This window comes from Bombina bombina, chromosome 1 (genome assembly GCF_027579735.1).
Source record: "Bombina bombina isolate aBomBom1 chromosome 1, aBomBom1.pri, whole genome shotgun sequence".
Taxonomy (NCBI): Eukaryota; Metazoa; Chordata; class Amphibia; order Anura; family Bombinatoridae; genus Bombina; species Bombina bombina.
In genome coordinates, this window is record NC_069499.1 from 159,915,361 (window position 1) to 159,940,703 (window position 25,343).

A 25,343-nucleotide genomic window follows, 5' to 3' on the forward strand; every position below is an offset into this window, starting at 1 on the left:
AGTCACAGTCATGTGACCAGGGGGCTGGAAGAAGTTTCCTAGATACAAGGTAATCACAGAGGTAAAAAGTACATTAATATAACTGGGTTGGTTATGCAAAACTGGGGAATGAGTAATAAAGGGATTATCTATCTTTTAAAACAATAACAGTTCTATGGTTGACTGTCCCTTTAATCCACCAACTACCAACATTTTCTCATACATAAAAGAAAAACATGATTAGATAAAGATTGTGTTTTACTGGATAGAAATAAAATATACTGTTGAGTGAAAAACTAAACCCACCTCAATTATTTTTTTAAGAATCTGACGAAAACGCATGGTTAAGGCATCTGACTTTTTCTTTAGAAGATTGCGCCCAGTCTGCGCACCTTTTAAACGAGCTTTCATGATGGTCTGAGCCCTGGAAAAGTAAAAGGTGAGAAGAAAAAAATAATATATAAATAAAAAAGTTACATTTTTATTGTACAAATTTCAATATGTAGCAGGATTATATTCTGTATATTTATGTGTAACAATTGCATTTTTTCTATGTGAAACAAGCTTTTTAGTAGGAGGAACAGGGGAGTGTGTATGTGTGCCTGAGGTTCCCTCACAACTCTCATGATTTATTATAAGCATTTACTCCTGTAGAGCAGGCTTTTTCAACCAGTGTGCCGTGACACACTAGTGTGCCGTGAGAGATCCTCAGGTGTGCCGCGGCAGACTGACAACAGTGCGGGGGTGTCCCTCTTTTAAATTTTGAAATATTGGGAGGTATGTGACAGGCTCATCAGGCATCATTTACAACCATGACATTGACATTCATTATGATTGTTTGTGAATGAATGTCAATATGTCATGTATAGTTTGTAAGAGGCATGGCAGCACAGTACAGTGTGTGTGTTATATATATATATATATATATATATATATATATATATATATATATATATATATATATATATATATATATATATATATATATATTGTACACTCTCACCAACGACCAAAAACTGCCAGGGTGCTATTGTGTAAGGAATATAAGTTTGTAGGAATAAGCACTCACTGGTCTTCTGCCATCTGTAATATAAATTTTTTATTAAACAGTGACGTTTCGGGACTAACAGTGGAAGGGACGCTGTTAGTCCTGAAACGTCACGGTTTAATAAAGAATTTATATCACGGATGGCAGAAGACCAGTGAGTGCTTATTCCTACAAACTATATATATATATATATATATATATATATATATATATATATATATATATATATATATATATATATATATATATACACACATACATACATACACACACACTGTATTAGGCTACAATGTGTGATTTTGTAAAATTTTGGGATGGTGGTGTGCCGCAGGATTTTTTTTTTATGTAAAAAAGTGTGCCACAGCAAAAAAAAAGGTTGAAAATCACTGCTGTAGAGGTCTCACTGATTTATCCTGCCAACTGCATGCAGATTAAATCTGCTTAAAATTCACAAGTTGCTAAATTAGTTGACAGAAATATTCTTCATACTACTCCAAGCAAATACAAGTTGAATTGTAGTGAAAACATTGCAGTTTAATTTGTATTTGCTTCAAACCAAGAAATGATATTGGTGTCAGGAGCTCCCCAGAGATTCTGCATTACAGAGAGCCTTGTTACTTTCTATGGGAGGAAGCTCTCATCTCTCTGAGACTTCCAGGTTTCTCCTTTTTGGCTAGAGAATTCTGCGATTTCTGCCATTGTGAAGTCTGCACTTTATTTCTCTCCAAGTATTTTGATAATTGGGCCCATGGTGACAGCCTTGCACAGCTGTTCAACAAACTTCATGATGGCATATGGAAAAAACGCACATAATTTAGAAGAAAAAGCATTCTTGTGATTGTGTATGTCTCATTTATTGACATATCATACAAAGATGGCAAAACATACAGTCATCGTGCTATAGTTCAACGTTTATTTTTGCTCTGACACTTCTGTGGTCTGAGTGCTACACCTAATATTCAAGCTGAAATAGGGACTAATTCAGCATCATAGAAACAATAAGCCTAGGTTATTCATTATATTGTTATTATTCATACCCATTCTCTGATATGCCCCCACTAGGTCTGTACATATTATATGCAGCTTTTCCAGTTTTAGAATATTTTTTTTTGCTCCGTTTATAGTTCCAGACCTTACAAATATAATAGTCACTTCATAGAGTCGCCTCTAAAGGCATTTGGCCTGTATACTCTCCCCTATACATATTACATTAAGCTTATCTATCCAAATTCTTTAAAAGGGACATAAAATGCAAAAAATTTCTTTCATGATTCAGATAGAGCATACCATTTTAAACAACTTTTCAATTTACTTCTATTATCTAATTTGCTTTGTTCTCTTGGTATTCTTTTCTTAAAAGCATACCTAGGTAGGCTCAGGAGCAGGGAGCTAGCTGCACATATCTGCCTCTTTTCATTGGCTTGCTGGTGTGTTCAGCTAGTTGCCAGTGGTGCATTGCTCTTCCTTCAATAAAGGATGCAAAGAATGAAGATAAATTGATAATAGAAATAAATTGGAAAGTGGTTTAAAATTATATACTCTATATAATGAAACATTTTGGGTTTCATGTCCCTTTAAGTTTTGAACCCTAATAGTTGCCTATCTGAAAGTAATTAGGTTTTGTCCAATTAAACTGAGATTCATATGGCTTGGGACATTGAACATCATTACACATCATACTGAAACCAAAACTAATGTTTATAGTTTGTTTTACACATTGAGATTTTGGGGAACCCTTTCACAGCATGTGACATATCAAAAAGTTTTGTTTTATCACAGCTAATATTGAAGGAATAGAGATTGAATAACTTTAGCAATGTTACTGAAATATGCAGAAGGTCCTTCGAATAATACCTATTGTGTTTATTATCTGATGTGCACAAACTGAAAATAATGTGGAAAAATTTGTATCTAAATAAAATAGCATTGTCTATTATTTGACAAACACTAGAAGATTAAGTTAAATAATAGAATAAAATCTGGAAAATAAAAAGATTATCACCCAGCATATTTGGGATATACTGTTTTCTATTTTATAAAGGAATCAGAACTCGTGTATTGACTTTTTTTATATACATCTTGTCAAAACAAGTTTACTGGTGGTCTTTACAAGTATACAGACCTAAGCCCTGCTGAAAATACTACAGGAAGGTTAAAAAAAAAAAAAAAAAAAAAAAAAAAAAAAAAAACACAACCCAAAAAACAGATGAATAGGAAGGCAACACTGACTTAGATAGTTATTTTATTATTTAGTCCTAAGTTTGTAATGTTTTAGTTAAGTAAAAATATAATTTGCAGTTTGTCTCGTCTGTTAAATGATCCAGGATTCCCATGGTGTTTAAGCTTTAAAGGGACATTCTAGAGTAAAAATTAAGTGCTTTAACGTGTTAACAAATGCAAAATTCCTACTAATAAATGATTCAACTCTATGGGGCCGAATTATTAAGCTCCGGAGATTGATGCCCCATGGCGGCAGACAGACATCGCTAGAAATCAACCCGATCAAATACGATCGAGTTGATTGACACCCCCTGCTAGTGGCCGATTGGCCGTGAATATGCAGGGGGCGGTATTGCACCAGCAGTTCACAAGAACTGCTGGTGCAATGATAAATGCCGACAGCGTATGCTGTCGGCATTTATCGATGTGCAGCGGACATGATCCGCAATATCGGATCTTGTCCGCTCGCAGCATCTTAAATAGGCCCCTATGTGTTTAAAGTGACAGTCAAGTCCAAAAAAACGTTCATGATTCAAATAGGGCATGTAATTTTAAACAACTTTCCAATTTACTTTTATCACCAATTTTGCTTTGTTCTCTTGGTATTCTTAGTTGAAAGCTAAACCTAGGAGGTTCATATGCTAATTTCTTAGACCTTGAAGGCCGCCTTTAATCTGAAAGCATTTTGACAGTTTTTCACTACTAGAGGGCATTAGTTCATGTCTTTCACATAGATAACGTCGAGTTCACGCACGTGAATTTACCGAGGAGTGAACAATTATTGGCTAAAATGCTAGTATGTCAAATTAACTGAAATAAGGGGGCAGTCTGCAGAGGCTTAGATACAAGGTAATTTTTATTTATGTTATTTACTCTTTCCTCAATAAAAATTTTATATATATATATATATATATATATATATTCTTTTTTGTTTGCTGCACCCAGGGCATAAGGACTTTTGTAATTGGGAGTGCAATTATATATATATATATATATATATATATATATATATATATATATATATATATATATATATATATATATATATATATATATATATATATATATATATATATATATATATATATATATATATATACACACACACACAGGTGGCCCTCGATTTACAATGGTTCAATTTGCACCGTTTCAGAATAACAACCTTTTTTTCCAGCCATGTGACTGCTATTGAAAAGCATTAAGAAGCAGTGCATTGATTAAAATACCCAGTAGGTGGAGCTGTCCGCTTGTGTTGCAGCAAAGATATGCAAGCCAAGCAAGCTAAAATGAATCAGTATAACTAGACCTGAGCCATCGAGCAGCTTTCATAGGAACAAGATCTTCCGGTCTATAAATCAGTCCAGATTGGAATGCATAGAAAGAATTGTTTGCAGAAAAATGCAAGTAAAGTGTGTGTTGTGTGATTATTGTATTAGGTTTATAATGCTGTTTAGCAAATGTTTTTGTTTATGTAACTTAGTTTAATTATATATTCTGTGTTGTGTGATTATTTTATTAGGTTTATAATGCTCTTTAGCATTTAAAGTCTTCATTTCAAAGCTTTAAAAATAATGTATATATAAAACCTGTATAGGCTATATAAATAAATCATCTACAAAAACATTTTTGCAAAGAAAAAAATCTAGTGTATAATGAATGTCCTTTAAGAAACCACCGTTTTTCAGTGTGCTAAGATTTACAACTGAAATCAAGAAACAGTGGTCGCAACGTATCTCATCTTCTAAAATTAATATTTAATAGTTCTCATACTAAAAATCATGAAACTGCTACATAATAAACTCCACTTCAATGATGTAGGTGCAAATAAAATGTCACCAAAACTGAAAACCTTACTGTAGGGAATGTTTGTCATTCCGTAATTTCTATTACTGCAAGAAGATGGAGAAACAAGATTCTGGATATCGTATATTGCAATTATTAAAAAAAAACAAAACAAAAAACCACACACACACCACACTATTTTGGGACCTTTTTTTTTTTTAAATAAAAAAGTGCAAAACATCTTGGACGCCAACAAGACAAAATGGCAATTGGTTAGATCCTAGTCACAAAGACACGATTGATGACTGAAATCCTGTTTATGAAGACGAAAGTACTGAAAAGTTTCAATCATGAAAATGAATGTATAAATTTTTAAAAAAAAAAACAAAAAAAAAAAAAATTTCAGAATGCGATTGCTACACGCAATTTTTAGATGTTGCAGTTGGATTTCTGTTCTCTTCCTTTCCCCGCAAATCTCATTAGCTTGTATGGGATGCCACATATTAAATACATATACAAAAGTAAAATTTGTGTCCTGCCTACTGCAGATGGGAATATACAATAGTAGTGAATGGAGCTTTAATGAATCTAGCCCATTTATACAACTATATATCCAAAATGTCAGCTGTGGCCATTTCAGAGTGTCTTACACATATGCATCATAACAGAATTATTCCTAACGCTCTTAGAATACTTGTAAAGATGTAAAAAAATGCCATTTCGGTACTTTATTAAGTGCCTTAAGATTTTGAATTTCGTAAAGTGTAAAATGGTCTCAAAAACCTGTTGAAAAGTACCGGGAAAATAGATTGGAATTGCTGAGAAAATTTTGGCTTCATGTAAAAAAAAAAAAAAAAAAAAAAAAAAAAAAAAAAACGACGTTTACGGTGGTTAAACACATACAGCTGGAATCTCAATAGAGCAAAAATTAGATGCTCTAAAAGCATTAGACCATGTAATTGTTTTCACTACAATGTCCCATTAATTGTCATACAACCAACGTGACTATCATTCTATCATTAAATACTAAATACATGCAATATACTGTAGAATTATATATTCAAAGCAACGACTGAGCATAGCATGCTGATGTTTTTCTAATTATATTAGTTTTTTTAAATATTGAAAAAAAATAAGTATAACATTTTAGTGTTCATAAAAAAAATGGGCACCACCACGTTATAACCTAGGTTTCCTTCTCTGCTGAGGCCAATTAGAGTGTGCAGAATAAAACTTAAAGGGATACTAAACCCAATTTTTTTTCTTTAACGATTCAGATAGAGCATGCAATTTTAAGCATCCTTTTTTATTTGTTCTTTTGCTATATTTATTTAAAAAGCAAGAATTTAAAGCTTAGGATCCAGCCCATTTTAGGAGTTAGCACCCTAAATAACGCTTGCTTATTGGTGGCTACATTTAGCAAACCAATAAGCAAGCACAACCCAGGTTCTCAACCAAAAATGGTCCGGCTCTTAAGCTTTACATTCCTGCTTTTTAAATAAAAGATTAGCAAGAGAACGAAGAAAACATGATAAGAGTAAATGAGAAAGTTGCTTAAAATTGCATGTAATGGACTTCCGGTGGCTGGCATTCTAAGATGACTGCACTTTTTTGAAGCTCTGAGATACCCTGAGAAAGCAAACCTTTATGCAGCCCAAATCCACTGCCATCTGCATATCTCGACAGTTACGTGTCCGAGAATTAAGGCGGATAGAGAAATTACCATCTTCTCTCCCACGGAGGCCATAGTAGAAGCAAGAAGCCATTTGGCAACGTGGCGTGTTCTACAGCGCCACATTGTACACAGTAATCATCACATAACCTTTTCCGCTGGTTTCCTTCCTGATGGAGGCAGAAAAATATAGTACTGCACAGATACTTGAATCTTTCCTGCCTCTGTTTTACCGTTTAGACTGCAGCTTTAAAACCCTGCATGCAGTGATTCGGCTGACCGGGGAGGCCTATCGTAAGAAACCTGAGCCTGTGAATAAACAAATTTGCTCCTCAACATGGGACTTACAACACATTGCTGCTACAACTCTACGGGATTCCGCCGCATCTGATGACCCAGCAATCCTATTCCAGGACCTGACTAAAGGATCTTTGTCCTGCCACTTGGAACAGGCGTTGCACTCACCTGCTGTGGCTACCATGGGACCAGAGAAGATCTGTGAAGCCTGCGCCTCAGTGGAGGTCCTAACTCTGGACACGGAGAGACAGGGCATGGGAGTCGGCAGTTATACCAGAACCGCTGCAGGACTTTTCCATAGCGCTTGGTAGGAATTGGGCCCCCGGAATGGATGGTGTTTTTTCTGCTGCTCCGCAACATCCAAGTCTTGACCCGCGAAGGCCCCAGCCCGAAATAACACTTGGGCTCCTTGCACTCGTAGGGGGCGCGGCCATGTTGTCCCTTCAGCACCGACAACTGTTGTTATGCTTGCTTCGCGCTGGAATTGGGTGATTCATTCCTGCGGGCTAATGCACTTGTTGGGGGGGGGGGGGATGTAGCTCCAGGGCATGAACCCTTCGGACCACTGCATGTCTGAAATGTCATCCTTTTTGTGCAGTTCTATTTTCATTTTTGTCAACCTATCTAACAGCAACGGACCTTTAGTATAATCAACTACAACATGCATACTGCTATTCACCCTTGCTTAAAAGAATGTATATTTTGAATTAGACTATGTATTTCACTAGTTCATGTCACTTTTACTTGTGTGTTGCACTTTGCTTAATGCCTCCTGCTTGGATTGAACTGAACAGACTGCCACTCAGATATGCATTTAACTGCTTTATCACATATATTGAAGTTACAGGAGAATATCCTAAGTATAGAATCACTGTTTCCTTCCTACTCATAGGAATCCTTTAACTTTGCCTGAGGTAATCATACCATCTCATGCTATTTGTTCATTGTATCTTATTTGCACTACTTGAGTTTAACCTTTAGATACTCATTGGCCTAGCTAATTTTAGACGTCAAAGTAACCTCAAGAGTTAAGGGCTAACATTTAATGTTTAAGTTCTGGTCTCCTAAATGTTAGGGGGCTCTGACATATCCACAATCAAATAATCCTTCACTGACTAGATCCAGGTTTCTATCTCCGGCTATGCCTAATTGTTTCTTTGTGCCTAAAGTGTGCTGTTATTATGCTTTCTACACGTCTTGGCCCTCCAGCATGCTAAAATATTAAACAGTCTCTGCCCACTGTACTCTATGGCACCTCATTATACTAAATCATACAGTGGTCACAGAGGTGGGATTAGCTCCAGGTGTCTTTGTTTCAACACTTCTAGATGAACACCCTAAATACCAATATGCTGAAATCTGAACCTACACTTAACATGTATGTATTTTCATTGGATCACTGTTTAGCCCTCTCTCTATGTTCCCCTGTTTGTTATTGCCAGATATTTTCTGACACAAAGTTCTTTGTTTGCCCATGTCTCTGTGTTTACCCACTCTACTATGCAGTTTTGTTTTTGTTTTTCCTTACCTATTATATTTCCTAATATACCACCACACTGTGTATAATTTACATATCCTCTAATTACGCCAGAATTTTAGAATTGGCTATTTTCACATAAAGGCAAAGCTTGTGCATTATATATCTGCACAAAGTAGGCGCAGTGTTTAAAAAAGGTTTAGTTTGGTTTAGTTAGTTTATAAATTAGTTGTGTTAGTTTCCATAAAAACAAAATCCCAACATTGTGATACAAATGAGTATATCTGTTAGAATGTTCTCTAATCCATACATTTCCTCTATAGACCTAAATACAAAGGTGAATATTATATTCTAACTCTGATGGATTATGTTAATATGTCATGTTGCCTCACCAATTCTATGTTATATTATCACACCCTGCGTGGTGTCTTTGATTGGTAATTTATTGCTGTATCACTTGTTGGTCATAAATAAAATTAAAAAAAAAAAAATTGAATGCAATATCTGAATCATTAAAGAAAAATTAGGGTTTAGTATCCCTTTAAGTCTGGAGTCTCCACATCTACTTTAAAAGGAATTGGAAAGTCCACAATTTTTAGAGTAACATTACAGGAAAGGGGGACAAAATACATAATGAAAGTATATTGAAACGTTGTTTTACTCCATATAGTTAAACATTTTATAGCATAATCTTAAGGTATATATATATAAAATAGAAAAATGTAGGAGCAGTTTATATTATGGCTTGTGCATAGTAAGTACACTATATATCTATATAAATAGCTCTAATTGTTGCATACATTGGCAGTTCACAGGTTTTAAGCAATGAATAGGCTCTCCTCTTTTTGACCTAATTGAACCTTGTATAATTGTATTCTCTTCTCCAGATTAAAACTGAAACTATGTTTAATTTATATATGATTTTATAACCCTTTGTGGATATTTCTAAACAAAGGCTACATGAACTTTTACCAACACTTGAAAGGGTTAAAATACAGTATCATTGTTAGTGCCTTGTTTTGGGTCTTAATGTTTTGATCTTTACTCTACAGCAGCTGTGAATCCTGTAATCCACCTTCAACTGGTTTCTTCTATTACCAGCCCACCGAATTACTGTTTAGTACCCAGCTTATTCTGGTTACACCACTAGTTTGTGTTGTATAAACAGAGAACATGTTTATACCAAAAGGTATAAAGCTCATAGACATCAGAGGAAAATAGAAAACACTGTATATCAGCAATAGGCTCTATTTTTGTTCATTTATAAATAATTCTTTATGGTCAAGTTATTTGTTCAATTACTCTCCACCCATGTCTTCTAAACCAGGGGTCGACGAATCTGTTTTAAATTCAGGAGACTGTAAGAATATTTAGGATCCAGACATTCTTATTTGTATATAGATATATGGAGAAAAACTCAAAGTTAGGCGCATGGGGTAAAATTCTAGGAGCCAGTGGCTCCTGGGTTTGTCGAGCCCTGTTCTAAACCATAAAAGGTTGATTATGCCGATTACAAAAAAAACCCTCAAAATTAATTAAGTATAAAAAAGTAATTGTGTGTTAGAAGACAACACAACAATGCAACAGACAAATCTACTTCTGACATCTGACTTTTATGCATAATTCCACATGAATCTATGTATAAAATCCTATCTTGAATTATGATTAAAATGGGATACAAAACCCAAACATTTTCTTTCATGATTTAGATAGAGCATAGAATATTAAACTGTCCAATGTACTTCTATCATTTTTGCTTCACTGTCTTGGTATCCTTTATAGAAGGAGCAGCAATGCACTACTGGGAGATAGCTGTACACATTGGTAAACCAATGACAAGAGGTGCAGCCACCAATCAGCTAACTCCCAAATTCTGAGCCCACCTAGGTATGCTGTTCAAGAAAGGATACCAAGAGAATGAAGCAAATTAGATAAAAAGAAGTACATTTAAAGTGGTTTAAAATGTTATGACCTATGTGGATCATGAAAGAATTTTCATTTAGTTTCCAATCCCTTTAACAAAAGTTTGCAACCCCTTTACTGTATTTACAGTACAGAAACAAATGAAGGGGTGAAACAGTATTTAAAAAATGATCAATGACAAAGCATGCTTTCTATAATGCTATTAAAAAACGACTGTAATATATTACAAGCAATAAAGGCAAACAGAGTAATTGTAATTCAAAACTTTTGTGTAATACTATTAATATGGGCATGTAAAAAACAAATACAGGCCTTCCCCAAAATATAAAAACTTTCAACGGCAGTGAACAAAACTAACACATTATAATAACAACACCAACACCACCACAATAAAAGTCGGATTTGTATTCCACAGCTGTAAGGTCTAGAAATGATCCAGTCACATCAAGCTGAATTTCAAGTGCAGCTAGTGGTGGCCAGCAAGGGGAAGTAGGGGCATCAGGGCCTTGTTTTAAAGTGCCAGTGGCTCGCTGGCAACTGTTTTTTTTAGCCCTGTTGTAGTGCAAAATGACATGCTCTAATTTGTCAAACACGTCATTTTTGCACTACTCACACTGGAAAGGGGTTTAACACATAGATAAAGCTCAACTTAGGAGCAAGAAACAACCTGTGAGCCAACCAGCAACGGCATTCAACTGACCTGAAACTCACAATATGTGTTCAGCTCTGGAGCTGCAGAGAGGGACTTTACCTAATTTGATTAACCCCTTTATAGGGGTTAAACAAAGAGAGTTCCTCTTTGCACAATGCAAAATATACAATTCTAAAACAAATTAGGCATGTCATTTTAAGAACTAAGCATGGAATCATGCCTTTAGTCTTCTAGTTTTGGAAGAGTTCATTTTAAGGAATGCTGTTTAATGTCTCTTCCAGGAACAAAAAAAATATTTTTCTTTGGATGAACACTAGCTTAAAAATCAGAAGATTTTTTTTTATTATTAAATCACGCTGCTATTGCCTCTATAAATAAAAGTCTAATGTTATATATATTATTAAACAGATAAAATTACTTGTACAAAAAATAGCTTAAAGGAACATGAAACCCATATTTTTTCTTTCATGATTTAAAAAGAGCATGCCATTTTAAACAAATTTCTAATTTACTTCTATTAGCTAATTTGCTTCATTCTCTTGATATACATTGCTGAAAAGCATATCTAGATAGGCTCAGAAGCTGCTGATTGGTTGCTGCACATAGATGCCTCGTGTGATTGGCTCATCCATATGCATTGCTATTTCTACAACAAAGCATATTTAAAGAATTAAGCAAATTAGAAAATAGTAGTAAATTGGAATATTGTTTAAAATTGTATTCTCTACTTGAATCATGAAAGAATTTTTTGGGGTTTAGTGCCCCTTTAAACTATGGAAAAAAATATAAGAAAAATCTTTGAGCCATTGCAAAAAGGAAAATTCCATTACAAACTTTTCCCCCCTCAGTCCTGTTAACCCTGACCTTCAATAGTTCCAGGAATTTGTATCCGTCACAATACGAAAGTGTCAAAACAAAGAAATAACAAAAATATGTTTTCAGGACAATAATAAGTATAGGGTTATAAGTGAAGAGGCTACTTTGTAAAGCAGTTAAATATAATTTGTGTAATGTTAACAATAGCAGTATTGTTTGTTTATGGGGTATCATGAAAAGGTATCCAGGCTATATATATATATATATATATATATATATATATATATATAAACAGATAAGGAATGAAATTGGCAATAAGACATTTTCAAAGCTTGAAAACTTATTTAACAAAGCTACGGATTGATTTATGTAACTGTACAACTCTTGGGGTATTTATAAATTTAGAGGTGGACATTATGCTGCCCAGCTAAACTCGTGCGGCATGCAATTCCCTCTGTGTATATATATATATACACACACACATATATATATCAAAAAGACATGTCTGAAAGCAGAAGTAGGAGGCATTCTTCTTCATTACAGAGCACCACACACATACGACAGTCGTCATGCTTACATTCTAGAGGGGAACACCTCGATCCTGTCCTTGCCCGACATGTTGCCTTCTTTTTTTTTCCTATCGGTTACCGTTACTGTACCAGTCTCCCGTCACCTCTACGTTAGTACGACCTGGCTTCTGACAGCCGTAGACTATGAGCTAGTCATGTGACACCAAGTGTCAGGGGCGGAGCATCCTTTTTCATCATGTGATTTGTTTTCAGCAGCGACGAGTGTCACGTGCCTTTTCTTGTTGATGACTTGCCTCAAAATGGCAGTGGTTCCGGGTCATATATAGATGACAGGAATGTTTCAATGGTTAAACCATTTCTTTTTTTTGTTAATTTCACGCGTAAATGCGCCGTTAATTGTACATGTTTATGAACCTGAAATTAGAATCGGATGTTATTAGTTTACGGTTCTAGGCTAAAGACAAAATTGCTGGACGGAAGCTGAATATACTGCTTAGAATATGTGTATAATGCGGCAGATGAGGCAAAACGCCATAAAGGATTGTTCTTCTCTGGCAATATTATGACCAAAAAGCCACACTGCTCACGTTTCGTTGTTGATACATTACAATAATATTTAGCTATCTATAGCTCAACAGTTAGTAACACTTGTTTATCTGCAGAATAAACGTTATATATTGTTCCTTTAGCACAGAAGAGCCGCCAGCTCACACTAAGGCAGCGTGACACTATATTTGATGTCTGTTCTCTATATGCTCAGTAACCTCACACTATCAAATATAAAAAAAATTAAATTGTGCAAACATCTTCCTGTTTGGTCACCCAGTCTCAACGTTTGCATTTATGGTGGTGCTGTAACTTTTAACAATGCTATTTTAATATAAACTAGATCAACAAAATGTATCCAGTTTCAAATATAAACTTATGTGTTCTAAAATCACATTAGTAGAAGATACCAATTGTATTTATCAATAGAATTATTGTATAGAGTACAGGTGGTGGAGGTTGTTTTGCTCTACATAACACTTTGAGAAAGGTCAAAGTACTAGTATAAATATAAAACTATGTTACCACTATTTTTTTTTCTAAGTGCTCATTTTTTAGAAGCATTTAGTGTTTGAATCGGAGCATGTTGTATCTAACGTGTAATCTGATATAAACAAACAGGAACATTAATTTTGCTCTAATAAAAAATCACAAGTTGTAAAGCTAAATGTCATCTTTCCACCACAAACATGGTCGTCCTTGACGTCTATACACTGTTACCATGGTGATCTAGACTTTCTAGCTCTGATTGTTTCTCTATGGTTCCGGTCTTACTGCTGCTTCCGCGCATGTCCTCTGGTCCTTGAACGCATGCTGATGAAATAGTACGGCGTGCACCTCTGGAAGACAGCAGGGTTTACTCGTTCAATTAGGCGGGTCGGACATAGGGATACATCAAGTAAGCGCCATGATATGTGATAAACGTAGTTCTCTCATTAGTTGTAATATATTGTAAAAAAAAACAAGTTGTAGGCCTGAATCGTAGCGAGAGTTTTAAAGGAAGTGTTAGGCTGATGTCTCTAAAAGAGCTCATCTGTTCCCAAATTCATTATAAGAATCCGTGGCTTCGGCCTCCTTCTGGTCTTATGTAGTCATTATGGATACTGACACTCTATTGAGCTTTCAGTCATTCCCACAGAAACACTCTAACTCGCACACGTAATTATAGAGAGACTAGGCTTCTAAATCGTATTTAAAATACTGTTGTTTTTTTTTTTTTACACAATGCCTTCACCCTTGTTCTCATAATTAAAGGGACATTCCAGCCAACATTAGAATCCAGGATGCATTTTAGTTTTTGAATAGAAGCATTTTTGTAATAACATGTATTAGCAAAAAAAAAAAAACGAATAAAATCTATAACTGTTTCAAAAGTGTATTTAAGTATGCACTGTGCACCAGCATTTTAAACACAGGTTTTGCTCAGAGAGACTAAAGTGCTTGTACTTTCTGGTAATGACTGTTAATTGATGACATGATACAAACCCCACTGGTGCTCTGAGCAGCTGTATTATTTAGAATGCTGGTGCACTGAGAATATCTAGCTATGCTTCACATGCACAGAAAAATGTTAATATGAAAACAGTGATACCTTTTACTAGAAGCATTTTTTGCCAATACACGTATATTACAAATATGCTTGTATTCAAAGATGTAATTCATCTATGTGTATTTAAATTTGGGCTGGAATGTCCCTTTAAAGTGAATGTCAATTTTGATGCTAAAGTGCCCAGTTTTTAAAAATTTGATTAAAAACAGGGGCACTTTAATTCATCAAAATTTACATTTCACTCCTGTTATGAAAAAAAAATTACCTTTTAATCTTGACAGCAGCTCCAGCTTCCTACGGTCGCTGCAAACCATTTCTGACGTCAGAAATGATGGATAGGTTATCCTCCAATCACGGCTTCCCCCGGGGGAATCGGTGTCTGATTCAACGCAGTGATTGGAGGAAGCCGGATTCCTCATTTTAGACCCAGGAAGAGGCTTTGCGACGGGTGGAGGAAGCTGGAGCTGCAGTCAAGTTTAAAAGGTAAGTTTGTTTTTTTTTCACAACAGGAGTGAAATGTAAATTTTGATGAATTAAAGTGCCCCTGTTTTTAAAAGAATATTTTAAAACCGGGCACTTTAGCATCAAATTTACATTCACTTTAACTTTAGATCTTAAAGTCCCTTATTGTCACTGGACATGTTGGGGTGGTACTATATATTATAGCAACACAGGACCTGAACATTATACTGATTTTTTTTTTAAAATCCAATAATATTTACTGCTATTATTTTACTGCTAAGTATTTACAAAGTAAAATAAAATGCTGTTTCAGAGCCACATCTGCTTAGTTTGGGCTTCACTAGATTTTTCTTTGCATAAATGTTTTGTAGATGATCCATTTATATAGCCCATACAGTATTTTTTTTTTTTTTTTTTTTTTTTTTTGTAAAAATGTATAGTTTTGCTCATTTTTAAATAACATTGTGCTGATTTTCAGACTCCTAACCAAGCCCCAAAGTTTTAGGGGTATACTTATGTATACCTACTCCAGCTCCTGTTTGTGTAAAGTAGTGGTCTCAAAGTACGGGCCCCAGGGCCATATGTGGCCCTCAAGATCGTTTCATCTGGCCCTCCCTTGTTTAAAGTGAATGTAAATTTTTCCGGTTTGGATGATATAGTTATGTAGACAATCATCCTATTAAGCATACCGCCACAATAATTTTTTACTAAAAGTAATCATTTATTTCTAATTTCATATCATAAATATGCTTCATTTACTTTACCCGCTCCTCCCACTCACTGTTTCCTGATTCTCCTCAATATTACGTAAACAGCGGTCCCACCCGCTGTTTACGTATCAGCAATGCGCGCTCCCGTTTACTATTGCCATTGCGCATGCGTTACTCCGGTTTCCGCTGTCAAAAAACATAGTATTCATTGAATGAGTCCATTCAATGAAAACTATCGTTGCGAAGCGGACAGTATCTCCTAACACCCCAGCCTGTTATACCGCCAATTAGCAGAGAAATACATATAGAGTGTAAGTCACTTTCTATAATATAAAATCAATTACTTTTCTCAAGCCTTCTAACTGTATTTCAAAGTACTTATATACAATGTACTTATATACGGAGCCCTTTCATATCAACTTACCGAGTGCTGAAATAGTTAGGAAATGACAGGACTCCGTATACTGTTCTATTGCGCATTCACGAAATGTGCACGAGCTGACGATAAATTAGCTTTCAACCAGAATCGAACGCATGCGCAAAAAGGACTTCTTACGTCATTCTAAGGGGGTGGGTCCCCCTGTGGTTAGAGACGTTATTGGCTAGTAAGACGTCCGTTATAAACAACAGGAACAGAGTGCGAATGCCGGGTGGAGGATAACGAGAAACAGGATAAATTAGTGAAAATAAAGGTAACGATTGAAAAAATTAGCAATTGATGAATGGAAGTCCACTTTTTTATTAACATTTGTTACACATATGTTTAGACAGGAAGCTGACTTTACATTCACTTTAATAAGTAAACTATTAATTTGGGCTGTCAGTTGTTTTTTTGTTTTTTTGTTTTTTTTAGGGTTCTAAGAGGTGTAACTAGTTGATTTTCCATTAAGGCACTCACAAGATAAATATATAGACAAGTGTCCAGTGTAGACTCCCACCATGCACTGCTTGGATACATTTCACTTTTTACATTGTTATACAGTTCCAGAATGATCACTTCACTTGGCACTCACAAGATAAATATCAACAACTGTGTATGTCTATTGTTGGCTACAACTCCCACCATATGCACTACTCTTCGGTAAACGTCACTTCCAGTTCCTAGTATATCCAGTTCTGGAGCACTTACTCGGTTAAAATTGCCCCCAATGGGAGAACACTTGGCTAGTGGCCCCCAGATACATTGAGTTTGATACCCCTGGTGTAAAGGGTCTTTTTATATGCAGAGCAAGAGGGGAGTGTCTGCTTTCACTGGGTGTTCCAGTCAACCTAATCAAAAGTGCTAAACTGTGAGCTTCTAACTAAGTTTTTAAAAGGTTTTATGCTCGATTTTTAGATCGGCATCTGTGCATTTTATTCTATTGTCTTTTACATGCAGTTATATGAAAATTGGAGTATACTGTCCCTTTAAGCGGACTAGATAGAGTATACAATTTTAAACTACTTTCCAATTTACTCCTATTACCAATTTTGCTTAGTTCTATTGGTATCTATTTTTTTTTTTTAAGTGTAATCCTAGGTGAGCAGTGTAATCCTAGGTGCGCTCAAGGACATGCAAATTTTTAGCCAACTGGCAGCAGTGCCTGCAACAATGTTTATAGCAATGTTAAAAATAGTTGCAAACACTGCTGCCATAAACTGCTAAACACAACATTCCTTAGCTCATATCAGTATACCTAGATTTGCTCTTCAGCAAAGAATACCAAGAGAACAAAACAAATTCAATAGCAGTTAACTAGAAAGTTGTTTAAAATTGCATGTTGTGATTCATGAATGTTTAATTTTGATCTTACTGTCCCTTTGAATTCTTAGGGGTCAATTTATCAAGCTGCGGTGGACAGGGGCACACATAGGAGCCCCTTTCCACCGCAGCTCTCCTTTGGCGGGCTGAATCACGTCCCTGCCCGCGCACAGCCAATCGCACGCGGGCAGGAGCTGTCAATTGAAATTAGTCATTTTTTTAAATACTGACTGCAGGTTCTCATGTGAGAACCTGCAGTCGTAAGGGGTGCAAAGCTTTGATAAATCGACCCCTTAGTGTAGGTACTTTCACTTTTCCCTTGTTAATTTGCATCCTATACAATTCATGATGTTGTGCTGTGTTTTCACAAACCAAGTGGTGGCAGAAAAAATATAATCTGAAAATGCTAATATAAAAAACTAGTTCATACAATGAATATGATATAGACCCCTAAAGCCTGAGAAATACATTTATTTTAATAAGTTTATGAAAGTTATAGAATGAGTTAAGATATACTTATTTGACAGCTAGATTTTATTTAATCAGAGAACACACTTCCACCACAGTGCAGCTCTCCCCCACTTTACTTTGTGTTTAGAGATAAACTTTAAATGATTTGCTAAGCAGTTTTTGAATGAAAACACAAGTTTGAGCCTAGTCATCTAGAATAGGAAGCCTGATTCTTTTTTTTTTTTTAAGGGACAGCGTAAAATTGTTTTTCCTTTAATGTGTTTCCAATAACTTTTTATACCAAGCTACAGAGTATAAAATACATGAGAAATGTCTTCTTGGGTTTATTTTTTGTATACAAAATAGCTGGTTTTGTTCTTTGAAACCTCAACCCATTAAAATTGGTTGAGCTTGCAGGGAATTCAGATTTCCTTATTTTATCACTTTCTGTACCCACAAATGCTTCTTTATATTGTCTTTTTATAAATAAAAACTTTAAGTATAGGTAGAGATACCACTGGCAAAATCAGCTATTTCAAATGCAGAAATAAGGTAAATTAGCTATTTGTAAACAATTTGAATACCCTCCGGCAGGTCAAATGAATAATTGGGAGCAAATTAAAGGGGTGAACATTTAGGGTATACTGTCCCATTTTAAATATATTTTTTTTTTACTCGTGGCCATGCTATTTAGACACGGCTGTTTATTCTAAAAAAAATCACAAGACTAGTATTCCCACATAAGTAATTAGTATGCATTGCTTTAAAGCTAGCTTCAACCCCTTGAGTATATTCTGAATCTACAGGTGATTGTATTAGAGGTTTGCCAGTTTTGTGGTCAACATCACTGCTAACCGTTCAAAACCTGATATAATTTGGTTGATTATTTTGGAGTTGAGTGTGGAATAACAAGGTAATGTTGAGAGAGGGAAGTGATTATTCTAGCCTTTGGTAAAAACACTGCATCATTATTGTTATTATTATTATTATTTATTGTCTAGTAGGTACAATTCTAGTGGAAACGCAAGCAACATTTGCTCAGATGTTTTTTTTCTTTTTTTAATACTTTATTTATCAAGGTCTCAAGTAAAGGAAAATACAAGAACATCAATACTTCATATCAAAGTATTTACAAAATTTCAGCCATATATATAATCTCTACTTAAGTATTTTATAAATATATTGTGAACCGAACTAAGGGGGGGAAGGGGAAAAGGTAAAAGGGATAAGGAATATCTAAAACTTTGAAAACAGTGGGAAAGGGAAGTGTACTTTCTAAGAAAGAAAGAAAAAAAAGAAGTCAAGGTTATCCCTAATATACGGAATGACAAATTTATACTGAATCTTCTATATTTAAGATTTAAATTTAGTGGAAAAAAAAGATTTGCATATTCAGTATTTAATGATGTTCATTTTGATGTTTGCGTGGGGAGGAAGGCTTAATAAGAAAATTTTAAGCGAATTTAGTCCAAACTTAATGTACCGTGGACCCTCAGAATCTAAGATTTCTACATGTCACTGCATCTGGTACCTGGTGTACTGTTTTTTAGAAGGTACCCTTTATTTTTATTTTTTTCCTTTTATTCAATGATAGTGATGTCGCGAATAGTTCCCGGCAAACATAGCATGTTCGCGTTCGCCGCGGACAGCGAACATATGCAATGTTCGGTTCGCCCCCTATTCCTCATCATTGAGTTAACTTTGACCCTGTACCGCACAGTCAGAAGATACATTACAGCCAATCAGCAGCAGACCCTCCCTCCCAGACCCTCCCACCTCCTGGACAGCATCCATTTTAGATTCATTCGGAAGCTGCATTCTTAGTGAGAGGAGGGACAGTGTAGCTGCTGCTGATTTAATAGGGAAATCGATAGCTAGGCTAGTGTATTCAGTGTCCACTACAGTCCTGAAGGACTCATCTGATCTCTGCTGTAAGGACAGCACCCCAAAAAGATCAGTCTGTTTTTTTTTTCTTTTCTTTTTTTCCCTGTGTAATCTAATTGCAGTTGCCTGCCTGCCAGCGTGTGTGTCGGGCTCACAGCGTATACTGTGCCCACTTGCCCAGTGCCACCACTGATATCTGGTGTAGTATACATTTAAAAAAAACAACACTTTTTTGACTGTGAAATAATAGCAGACAGCTGCCAGTGCCCAATATGGCCGCCAAAAAGGCAGATGGGGAGGGTTAGAGAGCTGTTTTGGGGGGGATCAGGGTGGTTGGGGGCTAAGGGGGGATGCTACACCACAGCATATGTAAATATGCTAAAAAAATTAAAATTTTTTAAAAACCTTTTATTTTAGTACTGGCAGACTTTCTGCCAGTACTTAAGATGGCGGGGACAATTGTGGGGTGGGGGAGGGAAGGGAGCTGTTTGGGAGGGATCAGGGGGTCTGATGTGTCAGGTGGGAGGCTGATCTCTACACTAAAGCTAAAATTAACCCTGCAAGCTCCCTACAAACTACCTAATTAACCCCTTCACTGCTAGCCATAATACACGTGTGATGCGCAGCAGCATTTAGCGGCCTTCTAATTACCAGAAAGCAACGCCAAAGTCATATATGTCTGCTATTTCTGAACAAAGGGGATCCCAGAGAAGCATTTACAAACATTTGTGCCATAATTGCACAAGCTGTTTGTAAATAATTTCAGTGAGAAACCTAAAATTGCGAAAAAATTTAAGTTTTTTTTTTTTAAATGTGATCGCATTTGGCGGTGAAATGGTGGCATGAAATATACCAAAATGGGCATAGATCAATACTTTGGGTTGTCTACTACACGTAAGCTAAAATTAACTCTACAAGCTCCCTACATGCTCCCTAATTAACCCCTTCACTGCTGGGCATAAAACACGTGTGGTGCGCAGTGGCATTTAGCAGCCTTCTAATTACCAAGAAGCAACGCCAAAGCCATATAAGTCTGCTATTTCTGAACAAAGGGGATCCCAGAGAAGCATTTACAACCATTTATGCCATAATTGTATAAGTTGTTTGTAAATAATTTCTGTGAGAAACCTAAAGTTTGTGAAAAAGTGAACAATTTTTTTTTTATTTGATCGTATTTGGCGGTGAAATTGTGGCATTAAATATACCAAAATGGGCCTAGATCAATACTTTGGGTTGTCTACTACACTACACTTAAGCTAAAATTAACTCTACAAGCTCCCTACATGCTCCCTAATTAACCCCTTCACTGCTGGGCATAAAACACGTGTGGTGCGCAGTGGCATTTAGCAGCCTTCTAATTACCAAAAAACAACGCCAAAGCCAAATAAGTCTGCTGTAATGGCACGTCTGGCACACAGTGTTGGGGCAAGGGTCCATCTGACCACTGATACCTGGTCTGCAAAGCATGGTCAGGGCAGGTATATCACCTACACTGCGCACTGTGAAGCGGGCGTAACCCTTACACTACCTGATCGATACAACATCATACCTGATGTTTTAAAGCACGTTATTCCAAACAATTTAGGAATGTTAGGTGATTTATGCCCTTTATAGATTAAAACCAGACTCTGCATCAACTATGTAATTTTCCATGGGAGTTTTGCCATGGATCCCCCTCCGGCATGCCACAGTCCAGGTGTTAGTCCCCTTAAAACAACTTTTCCATCACTATTGTGGCCAGAAAGAGTCCCTGTGGGTTTTAAAATTCGCCTGCCTATTGAAGTCTATGGCGGTTCGCCGGTTCGTGAACTTTTGCGGAAGTTCGCCGTTGGCGAACCCAAATTTTTATGTTCGCGACATCACTATTCAATGATGCTCTTGGGGGATTCCAGACTCTGCATAAAGCTGATTCTTCCTATGTTTTTTCTTCTCTTTTCCATTCCTCCTCACGTTAAGTCTATAACATACAGATGTTAATGTTTACAAGATAATACCCACCGAAGAGGAACACCATTTGCCTTGTAAGTTTTCATTAAGGATAAATGTTGTTACGAAAGGGATATATTACTTAATGTCTTACTCTAGCTGGTATAAATAGTAAAAAAGGTTCCCATTTTTGAATAAATGCTTTTATTCTCTTGTCTAGGTCACCCTGAACATCCGTCAGTTCAATAAACAGTTGAAGATGCATAGTATTCACTAGTTTCTTAAAAGGGGGGGGCTTTATGTGAAATCCAGTATTGGCGTATTCATTTTCTAACCATGAGTATCACCAGGTTTAAAAAACTCCAAAAATGAGTACTGTTATCCGTATCATGAAGAAAGAGAAAATATGTTAAATTTTAATATTTTTTTTAAAGCCAAAATTTGACTTTCCCCCAGAGTCTTTGTAACTTTGGACAATCCCATAGTAAATGTATGAGATCTGGTGAGGGAACTGAACATTAGTTACATTTATCTTTTGCTTCATGAACCCATTTAGCGCGTACTTTGGGAGTGATGTAAGCCTGGTGAACTAATTTAGTATGTGATTCCCTAAGGTATGCTGAGAGGGTTGCTTTTCTTACTAATGTGAAACTAGTGGTTAATTCTCTTAAATCTAGCGTAATGTTTCTCATTCCATGCCATTTATCTTGTATTTTCTGTATTGATTGTTGCTGATAGTGAGCTACTATCATGTTATAGATATGGGTTATAGAGTGAGATTTTTGTTTGGTTATAAGATATAACTTGTCAATGTTAGAAGCCATTACAGTGATCTTCCCTGTAGAAAGAAGTGACCGGACATAATAACAACTTTGGAAATATGCAAATTTTGTGGTAGCTGGTATATTACATTTTTCTTGAAGAGTTTTAAAGGGAAGAATTTCAAGTGAAATAGGGTCTAGTAATTGTGTTACACTAAGATTATGTTTTCCAAGTCTGGAAAACTTTTGTAGTATAACCTGGCAGAAAATTGGGGTTACCCTGTATAGGGAGGTATTTAGCTATTTGGCGTTAAATTCCCCAAAGTTTGCAAAGCTTTTCCCAGGCTTTAATAGGGTCTCTAAATAAGATATTTTGAGCTATGTCTTGGGGCAAAGTAGATATTTTTGCGTGTGGGAGAAAAGATAAATGATATGGCTTTACTATTTCTTTCTCTAAAGCCGGGCAGAAGTAATCTGTGTCAAGCAGCCTAAAACTAATTTAATTAGGGTAGCCCAGTTGTACCATTGAATATTAGGCAGTTTAAAAAAAAACCCATCTGCATAGGAATGGTTAAATTTGTTTTCTTTCATGTAATTAACAAGAGTCCATGAGCTAGTGACGTATGGGATATACATTCCTACCAGGAGGGGCAAAGTTTCCCAAACCTTAAAATGCCTATAAATACACCCCTCACCACACCCACAAATCAGTTTTACAAACTTTGCCTCCAAGGGAGGTGGTGAAGTAAGTTTGTGCTAGATTCTACGTTGATATGCGCTCCGCAGCAAGTTGGAGCCCGGTTTTCCTCTCAGCGTGCAGTGAATGTCAGAGGGATGTGAAGAGAGTATTGCCTATTGAATGCAGTGATCTCCTTCTACGGGATCTATTTCATAAGGTTCTCTGTTATCGGTCGTAGAGATTCATCTCTTACCTCCCTTTTCAGATCGACGATATACTCTTATATATATATATACCATTTCCTCTACTGATTCTCGTTTCAGTACTGGTTTGGCTTTCTACAAACATGTAGATGAGTGTCCTGGGGTAAGTAAGTCTTATTTTCTGTGACACTCTAAGCTATGGTTGGGCACTTTATTTATAAAGTTCTAAATATATGTATTCAAACATTTATTTGCCTTGACTCAGAATGTTCAACTTTCCTTATTTCCAGACAGTCAGTTTCATATTTGGGATTATGCTTTAAATTATCATATTTTTTCTTACCTCAAAAATTTGACTTTTTTCCCTGTGGGCTGTTAGGCTCGCGGGGGCTGAAAATGCTTCATTTTATTGCGTCATTCTTGGCGCGGACTTTTTTGGCGCAAAAATTCTTTTCCGTTTCCCGCGTCATACGTGTCGCCGGAAGTTGCGTCATTTTTTACGTTATTTTGCGCCAAAGATGTCGGCGTTCCGGATGTGGCGTCATTTTTGGCGCCAAAAGCATTTAGGCGCCAAATAATGTGGGCGTCTTATTTGGCGCCAAAAAATATGGGCGTCGCTTTTGTCTCCACATTATTTCAGTCTCATTTTTCATTTGCTTCTGGTTGCTAGAAGCTTGATGTTTGGCATTTTTTTCCCATTCCTGAAACTGTCTTATAAGGAATTTGATCTATTTTGCTTTATATGTTGTTTTTTCTCTTACATATTGCAAGATGTCTCACGTTGCATCTGAGCCAGAAGATACTACAGGAAAACCACTGCCTGCTGGATCTACCAAAGCTAAGTGTATCTGCTGTAAACTTTTGGTAGCTATTCCTCCAGCTGTTGTTTGTAATAATTGTCATGACAAACTTGTTAAAGCAGATAATATTTCCTTTAGTGATGTACCATTGCCTGTTGCAGTTCCCTCAACATCTAAGGTGCAGAATGTTCCTGATAACATAAGAGATTTTGTTTCTGAATCCATAAAGAAGGCTTTGTCTGTTATTTCTCCTTCTAGTAAACGTAAAAAGTCTTTTAAATCTTCTCTCTCTACAGATGAATTTTTAAATGAACACCATCATTCTGATTCTTTGGACTCTTCTGGTTCAGAGGATTCTATCTCAGAGATTGATGCTGATAAATCTTCATATTTATTTAAGATGGAATTTATTCGCTCTTTACTTAAAGAAGTACTAATTGCTTTAGAAATAGAGGATTCTAGTCCTCTTGATACTAATTCTATACGTTTGGATAAGGTTTTTAAAGCTCCTGCGGTTATTCCAGAAGTCTTTCCTGTTCCTAATGCTATTTCTGCAGTAATTTCTAAGGAATGGGATAAATTGGGTAATTCATTTACTCCTTCTAAACGTTTTAAGCAATTATATCCTGTTCCGCCTGACAGGTTAGAATTTTGGGACAAAATCCCTAAAGTTGATGGGGCTATTTCTACCCTTGCTAAACGTACTACCATTCCTACGTCAGATGGTACCTCGTTTAAGGATCCTTTAGATAGAAAAATTGAATCTTTTCTAAGAAAAGCTTATCTATGTTCAGGTAATCTTCTTAGACCTGCTATATCATTGGCTGATGTTGCTGCAGCTTCAACTTTTTGGTTGGAAACTCTAGCGCAACAAGTAACAAATCGTGATTCTCATGATATTATTATTCTTCTCCAGCATGCTAATAATTTCATCTGTGATGCCATTTTTGATATTATTAGAGTTGATGTTAGATTTATGTCTCTGGCTATCTTAGCCAGAAGAGCTTTATGGCTTAAGACTTGGAATGCTGATATGGCTTCTAAATCAACTCTACTTTCCATTTCTTTCCAGGGAAACAAATTATTTGGTTCTCAGTTGGATTCTAGGTAACTGTAAGGACTATATTGCCTTTTGTTCAGCAAGGGAATTATATGTCCACAATAGATTTACAGGATGCATATCTGCATATTCCGATTCATCCAGATCATTATCAGTTCCTGAGATTCTCTTTTCTA

General features: G+C 36.0%; 2 protein-coding genes across 2 annotated transcripts in view; one reads left to right on the plus strand and one right to left on the minus strand.

Moving 5' to 3' along the window:
* The window catches only part of ATP6V1D (ATPase H+ transporting V1 subunit D), a 101,017-nt gene extending 88,417 nt beyond the window's left edge, over nucleotides 1-12,600 (minus strand). Inside the window, exons 1-2 of the mRNA XM_053697685.1 lie at nucleotides 12,444-12,600; nucleotides 286-403 (exon numbers count right to left, since the gene is read on the minus strand). Coding sequence (XP_053553660.1) covers nucleotides 286-403; nucleotides 12,444-12,484 — 159 coding nt within the window. The 5' untranslated portion in view covers nucleotides 12,485-12,600. The remainder of the gene's footprint in view (nucleotides 1-285; nucleotides 404-12,443) is intronic.
* A 1,107-nt stretch (nucleotides 12,601-13,707) lies between these two features.
* The window catches only part of EIF2S1 (eukaryotic translation initiation factor 2 subunit alpha), a 91,702-nt gene continuing 80,066 nt past the window's right edge, over nucleotides 13,708-25,343 (plus strand). The window contains exon 1 of the mRNA XM_053697686.1: nucleotides 13,708-13,840. The gene's annotated coding sequence lies outside the window, so the exon portion shown is untranslated. The remainder of the gene's footprint in view (nucleotides 13,841-25,343) is intronic.